Source organism: Lytechinus pictus, chromosome 3 (assembly GCF_037042905.1).
Source record: "Lytechinus pictus isolate F3 Inbred chromosome 3, Lp3.0, whole genome shotgun sequence".
Taxonomy (NCBI): domain Eukaryota; kingdom Metazoa; phylum Echinodermata; class Echinoidea; order Temnopleuroida; family Toxopneustidae; genus Lytechinus; species Lytechinus pictus.
This window is the reverse complement of record NC_087247.1, coordinates 15,823,457-15,835,827: the sequence shown is the minus strand read 5'-3', so window position 1 is coordinate 15,835,827 and position 12,371 is coordinate 15,823,457. Positions and strand designations below refer to the sequence as shown.

The 12,371-nt window shown below is 36.1% G+C and overlaps 1 protein-coding gene across 1 annotated transcript; it reads right to left on the bottom strand.

Annotated features, from left to right (window-relative positions):
- Positions 1-223: 223 nt before the first annotated feature.
- On the bottom strand, positions 224-11,383 carry LOC129257733 (uncharacterized). Its single transcript, XM_054896125.2, has 6 exons — positions 10,163-11,383; positions 5,632-5,962; positions 4,565-4,713; positions 3,847-3,927; positions 3,110-3,363; positions 224-2,240 (listed from the first exon to the last, which is right to left on the bottom strand). Exons 1-6 carry the CDS (start codon positions 10,799-10,801, stop codon positions 2,162-2,164), a joined length of 1,533 nt encoding a protein of 510 aa, XP_054752100.2. The 5' UTR covers positions 10,802-11,383; the 3' UTR covers positions 224-2,161.
- Between the last annotated feature and the right edge of the window lie 988 nt (positions 11,384-12,371).

Genomic DNA, 12,371 nt, shown 5'->3' with positions numbered 1-12,371 from the left:
ATGGGGGGTATGATATGCAATAGCCACATTATAATGTTTGAAAGATTGTTTGAAAACTCTTAGTATATAATGAAAAACAAAACATCACATTAATCTTTTTCCAACACAGTCGTTTTATTTTATACTCATTATTCCAGAGTTTAGAACGGAAAACATAACAAAACGTAATGTTAATAAACAAGAAATCTTCATTTGAAATAATCTCTTTTAAATAAATATAAAATCCAAAACAAAAAACATATTAAAGGCAATACTCCTTTATCGTTGGATTAACAACCGAATGACGATAACATTCACACTACTATAAGGAACGTCAATCGGCATCAACCTTTCTTTTAACACTTTCATGGATAATCAATGTAATGAAAAACTTTCAATATAAAACAATCCTGAGGAAGAAAAAAAGGAAAATATATTGGTTTAAATCTAAATTAACAATATCAAAATGGGAGTCAATTAGTGTGACTAATGAAGTTTATGAGGAATGAAAATGAATCACAAAACTGCTTTTTAAAGGTCAAGTCCACCTCAGCAAAATGATGTTTTGAATTAATATATTAAAAAAATCAGACAACCATAATGCTGATAATTTCATTAAAGCGGATGTAAAATAAGGAAGTTATGATATTTTAAAGTTTCGCTTATTTTTTCACAAAGTAGTTATATGCACAATTTAGTCACATGCAAATGAGAGAATCTATGATGTCCCTCGCTCACTATTTCTTTTGTTTTTTAATGTTTGAATTAAGCAATATTTCAATTTTTACAGTTTTGAAAATAATAAACTCTACTGATCCATAAAATATTAAACAATTGTAATTCCACATGTTAAGGCAGAAAGAAAACTTTGTTTTACAGGACAATGAGGGGAAAATTAGGATATTTCATATTTCATGAAATAAAATACAAAAGAAATAGTGAGTGATGTCATCAGTTCCCTCAATTGCACGCCGACCAGGATGTGCATGTAACTGTTTTGTGAAATTAAGCGAGACGTAAAAATGTCATAACTTTCTTATTTTGCATCCGATTTTGATAAAATTGTCAGTGTTATGCTTGTTGGATTTTTCTCTTTTTATTCAAATAATTTGTTTTTTGGGGTGGTCTTTTCCTTTAAGCAAACAAGTCTGCATTTTAACAAATCAAAATTTGACAATATAGTATGGCTGGACACGGTTACATTTTGACATAAACTCGCCTAAGATAAACAAACTTTATACCACCATTTGACATCATCAAAATCATATTTGTATCGCCCAAATTAGATCATCATCACTCTTGGGTACCCTCCATCAAGAATACACAAGAGAAAAATCTTGTACAGATATTATCAATGATTTTTATTTTTTATTCCGTTATTAGTCAGTTCACATGATATAATTCCTAGATCTTAATTTTCTTTCCCAACATACAAAGTGTTGGTTATGAAAACAATATGCACGGTCGTATCGTATTCAAGCCTATTAGTGAGGAGTTACCTTATCTCGGAAACATTTAATCAAAGATGTTCAAAGAAATTCTATTGTTATAATCACATTTTCTCATTTACCAAGGATATACGCCTACTGGTCTTTATTTAGATATTTTTCGAAAAGTTTACGCTACTTTAGGCCTACAGAATTCCACTGCAGTATAGTCATTGAAACATCTTCATACAAATCAATACAGTTACATCAAACTATCCAATAATTTTGCAAAGATATGGGTTCTGAACCCCTATTCACTCTTTCGATAGAAGGCTGCAACAATCGTGGATGTATTTTTCCTTTAAAAGAGTAAAATGAACTTTCAAAACAATGGGTACTCATCCTATCATTTAAACAATATAAGTCAGTTCGTCCAACTACTTCATGGAAGCTCTTTTTAAGGTCATCTCAATACTCTTAAAATCTACATAAGTATCACAGGTACCATGTCTACCATAAATTATCCGAAATAATTAATAGAGAGCTTCTTGGATCTACCAATTACATGGTTTTTGTCATGACCACTGCGTTCTTTGGCTCGCTAAATCTCAACACAGGACTTTAATCTTTATTGTCCAACTACGAACAACTAACTAAATAGTTATGAAAGAGCGTTCTTTTTTCAATCTTGTCATGCCATCGTTGTATGAGACACATGTCTGATCGACCGATTCAGCGGTAGTATTCTCATCCTTCTAGTTGGTAGGTTGGGCCTGCCGAAGGGTTTCTTCACACATCCAATCAAAATACTGCTGCCAGGCAGGATGTATGAGGCTAACAAAAGTAAAGGAAATTTCTTAGAATATGATGAAATTATTCCATAAAAGGGAGAACATATTTTAATGCTACAATTATCACTTGTTTTTATCGTTTTTTTAGGATTAAAACAAAATCAAAACTGTATCCAGAATGCTTCTTCCCCCTCAACAGCTGAAAAATCTTAATAGACAAGTTTTTTTGTGTGTGTGGGATCATGAATTGAGTACAGTATAACTTTTGGGGGACCCTTCTCCCCTTCAAAAAATACATTAAACCCTTGAAACCAGCTGAATCCATATCAAAGAGAAAAATCAAAGAAACATATTGTTGAAAGTTTGAGGAAGATTGAATGAATAATAAGAAAGTTATGAGCATTTGAATATTGAGATCACTAATGCCATGTAGATCCTCCCATTGGCAATGCGACCAAGATCTGTGATGTCACACACGTACAACTCCCTCATTACTTTAGTACTTATTTCACTTATATTCTCACTTTTATAGAGTCTATCACAAGGTGAGGTGTTCTCTTTATGAGAGGACAAGTACAGAGGTTTCACAACATTATATCATTGATGACTCGATTGTCATATGATTAGAATGAGCAAAAAGAGATGTTTTGGGGTATATTTTCAGTGTCCAAAAGGGGAGAGTTGACATCATATATCTTGGTCGCATTGCCAACTGGAGGATCTCCATAGCATTAGTGATCTCGACATTCAAATGCTCATAACTCTTCTATTGCTAGTCCTATTTTACTCAAACTTTTGTTGATCTTATTCTTTGATTTTTCTGCTTTCACAAAAGCTAACTTGCTCCAAGAGTTTCATTCTCCTTTAAAAGACAAACTGTTTTATGAGGGATCCTAATAGTAAGGGGCTTACCGATCGAGTTTGTTGAAGACTCGAGGTACCAAGGCTCTGACGGTTCCAGCAGCATTCTTCACCAAATCTTCAGATAGAGGACGGTCCTGCCACATGTGAGGGTTGTTCTTTAGAATCTCAGACATCTTATCATCTTCGCCTGTATATTTCTCTCCTACCATCTCACACAGAGAGCCTAGATCAATGCGATGTCGGGCAACCTCACGCTCGACCGGGAAGATGTTACACTGATTGAGCAATGTCTCATAAGCCAACTTAAAAGGAAAAAAACCGATACTATGCTGACGATGATTCATAATATTTATTTGACGCTAAAGACTCACTAAAAGCCAAAGACTTATCTGAAACAGGAATCAAATTCTAATACTTAGGGATTTATTCGATTTGATTGGATTTTATCATTATTACAGGTAGAAGGTTTGAATTTTTATAATAAAATGCCCAGGTAAACATGTTATGGCAAATATGCTTAATGAATTTAATCATTGGATTTCATGTAGACAATCGAATCGCAGATCGGCAATATTGCAAAACAGTGTTTTTTTTTGCATCGAGGGAATCTCATAATCAATATTTACGTTTCCTTACAGGAAAAATAGCTAACTTTCATGGCATTTATGATAAATAATGTTTTTCGTAGAACGTGATTACCCAGTGAAACCAACTTCTTACATGTCTAGGTTTGAATCTGAATGTTTCAAATGATTATTCTATTTTTTTCATCACGGAATACATACCGTTGTATCAAAAACGTTAGCCAACTTGACCCCAAACTGACGGTAGAGATTAGAGGCAGTTTTCTGACAATCATGCATGACCTGAAATCCAGAGTTGTAATAAATGCGAAAATAAAACAAAAGTTTGCATTTATGGTATCAAATCATGGTTTAATACAAATAAAACACGGAGGGTGATCCGTGTTTAATGAAATACTAGAAATGGTTACAGGCATCGCCCAGGTCACACGTCTGCCTTCATAAATATTCATCAGGGTTGGTGCCAAGGGGGAGGGGCTAAAGTGAACAGCGAAACTATCACGTGATTAACTTTAGTCCAATCCCTCAGCAAGATTCTCAGTAGGTGAATTGAAGAGAGGTTAGTTGAATACATTAAGGAGCAATGGCCGTACAACGTTTATCATTGTTATTGTCAACCTTACAGCAATGTGAGGTAACCATAGAAATATACAACTACAGGTGGTTGAGACAATGAATTGTGACATTTTCCTGTGACTGACGAAATATATTTGCTCTGTTATATGAGATCTTTCTAACTTTTTTAATCATAAAAGCGTTTGATAGAGTAATATAGCTCAATAGTTGAATAGCATTTGATAAAATCCTCTTGTGTGTACTTGAACATTACTCGTGATGATTTTAACTTAAGTTAAAAAAAAACTTCTGTGGAACGGTCGGGACTCTGGATGGGGTTGGGGGGACGGGAGAGGTTACATACTTTCATGACGCGATCCGCTTCCAGTAGTTCTTTAAGGCGTCCTTCTTTCATCAAAGATGTCTTTCCCTCTTTCTCGGTTACGTCAAATATCCATACTTCACCATCAATGGTTGACAGTTGGACGAGGGTTATATCCATCTTTTCATCTTCTGAAAATATAACATATCAAAGATTTATTTGAACTATGAACATCTCTGATAAGTGACTGGTTAATAACAAGCATGACAATAGTATTATTTTTACCAAAAAAAAAATCAAAATCATCTATGTTGATTACGTCATGAAATGACACGCTACTGCATTTGATGTTCATAGTTTTAGTTTTTAGTTCAGAGTCTATCAAGTGGTCTACCATCAGTTCATCCACTATCCACAGGGTCTAATTGCCATTTCGTCCACTTACCATTTCATCTAATAACCAGTTGGTCCAATAGCCATTTAGTCCATAAACCAATTGGTCTAATTGGTTTCAAGTGTTGAGGGAAAATGAATGAAAAGAAAATGTATTAGTCCAACTGGTTATGAGACGAAATGGTCATAGACGAACTGGTGATTAGACGAAGTGATTATCGGACCAAATGGTTTAGACGGAATGTTGATGGACGGAATGGCATTAGAATAAAATGAAGGTATACTTAGTAATAAATGGACAAATTGACAATAGACGAATGACAGTCTACCGAAAAAAAATTACCAAATTATTTTTTTTGTTAATGGAAAAAAGGGGAAAAATTGATTGAATTTTAGTTAAATCCCAACTCTTTCTATAGCTTGATTTAGAACATTGTTTTCTCTGAGATTTCCCTTTTTGAATTTCACTGAATTTGAAAAGAAAAAAATTAATGTTTTGCGTTTTCATAACTAATAAATGAATTACATGTACTTAATAATCTTATAAAAAGAAAGTATACACATCAATTATAAATCGTTTTTATTTTCACTTAATTTTGAGCAAGAGTCCTCTTCTGATAATTAATTACAAGAAATTACAGAAAATTATGATAAAAAGGGGTATACAAAGAAAGTTGGGATACAGGTGGTAATATCTGGACCGAGTGTTTCATTACCTGTAATGGGTCCTTTGCAATCGAAGCTGATGACAAGCATCCCAGCTTTAGCCGAATCTTTGAACAATGTATCGACAACCACGGAGCACTTAGCAGATTCGTTGATGACCGGGACTCGGGCAGTGCTAGCACGGATTGGTGTCTGTTCTTCAAGAATAGACACATCCCCATCGCTGTGTTCACTGCCAATGCTAAGACTACGACTACGATTACGCCTTCGTCCGTTCCTACTGCGTCGCTTGAAGAGAAGAAGAGCTCGACGTCGTATCTCCTTCTGGATGTCAGCTTCAACGAACCCTGGATGGAGAGATATCATGGTCGCTCCGTCCTCCTTTAAGATATAAGAAAATGAAAGGTTTTTAATTCGCTGACTTCAATAGAAAATCTGACGTACTCCATTACAATGATGGCATTATAACTTCAAATGGTCTGTTTTTTCCAAATAATATATAATTCTTTTTTTTTTCTTTTTAAACTCCTCGAATAAAGATATATTTAAATGCATGCTTTGAGACAGGCCTATCCATGGACATAAAAATACACAAAATGTTGTCCTAAACAATAAAGACCTAACTTTAAGCTTTCAAGAAATTTGACATGGTCAAAGATTTCCTACTCTAATTTACTATGTTCTGTGGAAAAAAAATTGATACTTACGACCATGCATGAATGAACATAAAATTGAAGGAAATATGGAAATCACCAGAGTAATTATTGGGACCTTTTTTCCTACTTATGCTCAAGTTGGTCCCATTATCGTGTTTGTAAGGGACAATTTTGGGGGAAATTGACGATGTTCGGCGCTCCTAAACACAACCAGAAATATCGATATGAAAATTCATCACGGTGTGGAGACGTGTCCCTGTGAGGCGGAGGTGATGGGTATGCTGAAGCGACCCCAAGATTTGGTTGGTATGCAATTATGAAGTGCTTTGACCCAAATCACCTTCATTTGGGAGTGATAACCTTTTTGTGTCGTTTTATTTTTCTTTCACTTGTCATTTTTTTTCTTGACAAAAAATCAACTGATTTTGGAGTGAAAATCCTTCTTTCGTTTATTTTTCTGTCTTTTTTTTTACTTGTCAAAATTTTCTTAACAGACTAACAACCCGAACAATTGGAACGCCTCTGGCAGTCTCGCCTGCATCACGCAATTCATTATATCAGCAGTGACTTTGAAAACACCTAAGATGAATAAACTACTCACGAAAACAACATTTATATAATAATACTAGGTTCATTGACCATAAATGACATTTGACCTTGATCATGTGACCTAGGAATCGTTAAGACGACCTTGATACTTAACCTTGTCCACGTTTCATGAAATAGATCCATGGATATAATTTAGAATATGATGGCATCAGTGGCGGATCTAGCTTTTTGTTAAGGGGGTTTGACAAGTTGGTTTGACCCACCCCCAACCCCCCCCAAAAAAAAAAAAAAAACGATGAGCTGGGACGTAATGCATCCTACCCCCCCCCCTCCAGTAGATCCGCCACTGTTCAGCTTGCACGACTCTCATAAACAACAGGGAACGGGTGTTGGAGTTTGGTCCCACACTACTTTTTTATTATTTTTTAGGGAACCCGAGGTGGCTCCCCGTCCCTACTTTTCAGATCTCCCCCCCCCCCCATTTTCAACTCATGAATCCACCATTGATTTGTATAAAAATCAAACTGACCCTGAGAAATTGTTAGTAAAGAATTGATTTATGCAATATGAACAGTGTTCTTTCTGAAACGTTGAAGTTTGCTCGCTCAACCACGAAAATGTTTTTAAAAAGTTCGGAGATAGCGTTTGTGGTGATAATAATGATGAATGATAAAACAAGTGGAATGCCTCTGGCCGTCTCACCTGCATCACGCGATTCAATATAGCAGCAGTGCTGATTTTGAAAACTACTATAACTCGCACAAGATGTTCAGTGACACTTGGTTACTCTTATTTCCACGTTTTATGAACTAGACCAATACACTTATAGAGATATGATGGCAATTCAACAAATACCCCCAACGTGGCCAAAGTTCTTTGACCTTACATGACCTTTGACCTTGATCATGTGACCTGAAACTCGCACAGGATGTTCAGTGATACTTGATTACTATTATGTCCAAGTTTTATGAACTAGACCGACACACTTTCAAAGTTATGATGCTAATTCAACAAATACCCCAATTTGGCCAAAGTTCATTGACCCTAAATGACCTTTGACCTTGATCATGTGACCTGAAACTTGCACAGGATGTTCAGTACTACTTGATTACTATTATGTCCAAGTTTCATGAATCAGATCCATAAACTTTCAAAGTTATGATGGTAATTCAACAGATACCCCCAATTCGGCCAAAGTTCATTGACCCTAAATGACCTTTGACCTTGGTCATGTGATGTGAAACTCATGCAGGATGTTCAGTGATACTTGATTAACCTTATGTATAAGTTTCATGAACTAGGTCCATATATTTTCTAAGTTATGATGACATTTCAAAAACTTAACCTTAGGTTAAGATTTTGATGTTGATTCCCCCAACATGGTCTAAGTTCATTGACCCTAAATGACCTTTGACCTTGGTCATGTGACATGAAACTCAGGCAGGATGTTCAGTAATACTTGATTAACCTTATGGCCAAGTTTCATGAACTAGGTCCATATACTTTCTAAGTTATGCTGTCATTTCAAAAACTTAACCTCAGGTTAAGATTTGGTGTTGACGCCGCCGCCGCCGTCGCCGTCGGAAAAGCGGCGCCTATAGTCTCACTCTGCTATGCAGGTGAGACAAAAACAGGTGCAATTAGTGCAACGGTCACAAATACCTTTACGAACGATTTTCATACGTAGCAATAAATAGTTTTTGTGACCGTAGCATAAGATACAGGTGAAAAGGAATTTGCCCCCAATTTTCGTTAAAAAACCCCTCAAAAAGGGTCTGCATGGTGACTTTCCCACTGATGCATGCTCAATCTAATCATCCATAAATCAACAAATAAATTTCATTTTGCTCAGAATTCCACCAATAGCTTGATAAACATTACTGCCAAATGATATTGCTAAAGACATTTTTGAAGAAAAAAAAAGTTCCACCATATTGATTACGGAGTCGCTTACTCATTATTATGTACCCATAATTTATTGTACACAATCTCTATGAGAGACGACTTTTAAAATGACTTCGCACATGGCTTCAGGCGCGTTTACCAAAATAATCATTCGATACGGCAGAGTGGGGCCAATGTGTGCTCAATGAAACAAAACACATCAGGATTTTCATAAAAATCAAAACTATGGAAGCAGGTCTGTGACAGATATCCATAGTAAAGCAGTTGCAATTTATTCCAAAAACGTAAAAAGAACTTTTCACATTTCACATGTTCATTGAAGCGTGAATGTTTAATTAAATGCCTTAAGATCATTGAAGCATGTTAATTGGTCATGAACATAACGAAATAAAAGTTTATGAGATAATTTCAGTGCTAAAAAAGAAACAATGCTTGCCTATGAAATTTGAAAATGGCATTTATTTTCATAAAATGTTCATTGAACCGTGAAATGATGATGAATATTCACTCAGTTGGTACACGCCCATGTAAAAAGATCTTTAAAATTCCTCCTTGGTCAGAAATAATGGAAAGGGTCCTATTTGTTGGGTGTATCTAAACGTGTCCCTAATGTTGAGGAACGAAAGGCGAAGATCAAAAGAAGGTCGGGGTGCATGGGAGGGGGGGGGGTTACGTTGTGTTTGTTATTGATAATTGAATATACCCATAATGTGCACTTGCTCCTGCATTCAATTCAATTTAACAAAAGCATTGATACAATTTCAAAAAATTAACAATAACAATGGAGGCAGCAACTCTGTAAGCAGTGCTTGTGACGAGTGCACGTGACATAAATAACAACAAAGACAAAATACATTAAATAAAATATCCATACAAAGTGAATTACGTAACAAGGGAAAACAAAAAAGAAAACAAATATATTCACAGCTTTCAGCAATTTCCTTCACATGTAATTTGTTTTTATTCCTTAGTGCTGTGGACTGGCGATTGAGAGATCGAAGGAAAGCAATGACACATGTTAATTGGAATGTCATTGTGTCATTGCGCAAAGAGACGAGTTGTTAATGTATTCACATAAAAGTAAAAGCGTTCATTTTGATTAATAAAAACATTGTCCTTTTGCTGTGGATATCATATTGAAACATTTTATGCGCCCATTCCATTTTGAAATCATTATGCATTCGCCCATGGGAGTAGGTTCTTGTAGATTAAGTTCATTTAAATAACTGTCATTCTTATAACACTTTTGCAACAGTAATGGTAAATTAATAATCATATATCATCCTGTCACATTTCTATTTGAATAATGTAAAAAGTAGGCCCTATTTTATCCTTTAAGTCTTCTTAATATCCATATTCAATCGGGAATGGAGAGGTTACACTTAAACGAAAACATCCATAATAAATTTGCAACAGAAAAGGAAAGCACCAAGCTATTATTGTGGAATGAAAATGGGAAATTATTAGTTACCTTGCCCCATCTTAGTGTGAAGTAGAGAGGAAGAGTCATAAACCATCTCCGGAATCTCTGATATAGAGTTTGACTCTCCCCATGAATCACCGGTAGCTCATTCTTGTTGAAACGACCCTTCAGTTTCTCCAGCATATCCTTGACATCGATACTTGCAACATCCATCTCAGTGAAGATACTCCAGATCGCCTCCACAACGATCCCCGTCATCTCTGGCCTGATACACGGCCGTGATCGCTTGAAAGGAATTTGCATGTTTCGTTTCCCAATGAAATAGGCGGCTGGGTTGGCAAAGACGGCTGCTGCTTTATCCACCGGTTCACCATTTGCGAGTCGGATGTTGACCACGTTCCACGGCGCACTGCTCCGCTGAAAGATACGAGGGGCTGCCTTCATCGGCATCAAGTCAACGTGGACGTGGGCGCTGCGGCGAAGAACATCGCGGAGATCGTTGATGCCTAAGCCTAAGATCCGACGGAGGATGGCGATGTCGACCCGAGCTTCCTCGTTGTCGAGATCTAGTAGCCGAACACGTGCGCATGTTTTCTTGATGCGATACAATCGACCATGGATACCTGTCTTCGTTGCCTCCATTCTCGAGCGAGGCGATGTCGGAGTTGTAGTGGGTGATGACGACATGATGCAAGTGCTGTGTTGTCTCGTCCACTTTTTAGCTTACAACTAATCGGTGTTCACACATAAGCACGTATAGGCGTTCTTACAAAAGCACAGCTCGCAAACGGCCTTTAGATTCTAAGAAGTATCATTGCGCAAAGAGACGAGTTGTTAATGTATTCACATACTATGGTGATTGAATTCCGATATTTACAATGCATTGATTGTCATGAGTTATTCAAAACATGTGCGTTGTCTTTTGTTGATACCTTAACAAGGAAATTGTTCCATTCATAGAGACCCGGTTAAGAGAGTACTGTTTCAGTCGTTCATCTTACCCTCTAAATTATTAAAGGATGATTTGAATTACTATAGTACTTCATAAGAAATCATCTATACTTCACCTAACTTTGACAACTAATCTCACTTGATCTTACGAGAATAGTCCTCCGATCCGTACTTTTGAAACGGGGAGCATGTAGTTCAAATTGCTCGTAGCATTGGCGGCTATGGTGAAGCTTCACAGCTTTCATACAAGCGAATGGAATGTCAAATCAGATTTCGCGCCAAAAAAGAGGCTATCTGTTTCGCTTGATCGCTTGAAAATGCGGTGTTCAAGCAAAGTAACATTCATGACCAGCAATACTTGATATGTTCAGTGGTGTATGTAATGTTGTGGGGCTGGGTATGGGGTACATTAAAGGTCTAGTCCACCCCAGAAAAGTGTTTCTTTGAATAAATAGAGAAAATCAAAGGAGAAGAATGCTGAAAATTTCATCAAAATCGGATGTAAAATAAGAAAGTTATGACAATTTAAAGTTTCGCTTATTTTTCACAAAACAGTGATACGCACAACTTATAGTGACATGCAAACAAGACAGACGATGATGTCCCTCACTCACTATTTCTTTTGTTTTTTATTGTTTGAATTATACAATATTTCATTTTTTACATATTTGACAATAAGGACCAACTTGACTGAACCATATAGTATTAAACAATGCTAATTCCACCTGTACAGGGAAAAATTAATCGTAATTTCACTCGGCATTGAGGAGAAAATTATGATATTTCACATTTCATATAATAAAATACAAAAGAAATAGTGAGTGGATGACATCATCAGTCTCCTCATTTGCATACCGACCAGGATGTGCATATAACTGTTTTGTGAAAATAAGCGAAACTTTAAAATGTCATAACTTTCTTATTTTACATCCGATTTTGATGAAGTTTTCAGTGTTGTGCTTGTTGGATTTTTTTCTTTTTATTTAAATAAACAGTTTGTTGGGGTGGACTTGTCCTTTAAGTGGCAAACGCGTCTTGGTGGGGGGGGGTAACCATGTCAGTAGAGAGTCAGTATGGAATTAGACATGTCTGAATTAGGCATGTCACCTTTATTCAAGATAAAGCAAATATGTATCACCTGTATTCAATATAAAACAAAGAGAAGTAACATACAATGAAAATAAGTCCAGGTTATTCGTTTTTTAGAACGAAGTACAGGACGAAAGATAAAAAAAATGATTGCAGTATATTCGCACGATGACCATCGATTTTTAATCTCGCAATTTTCTGATATTTATTGAATATG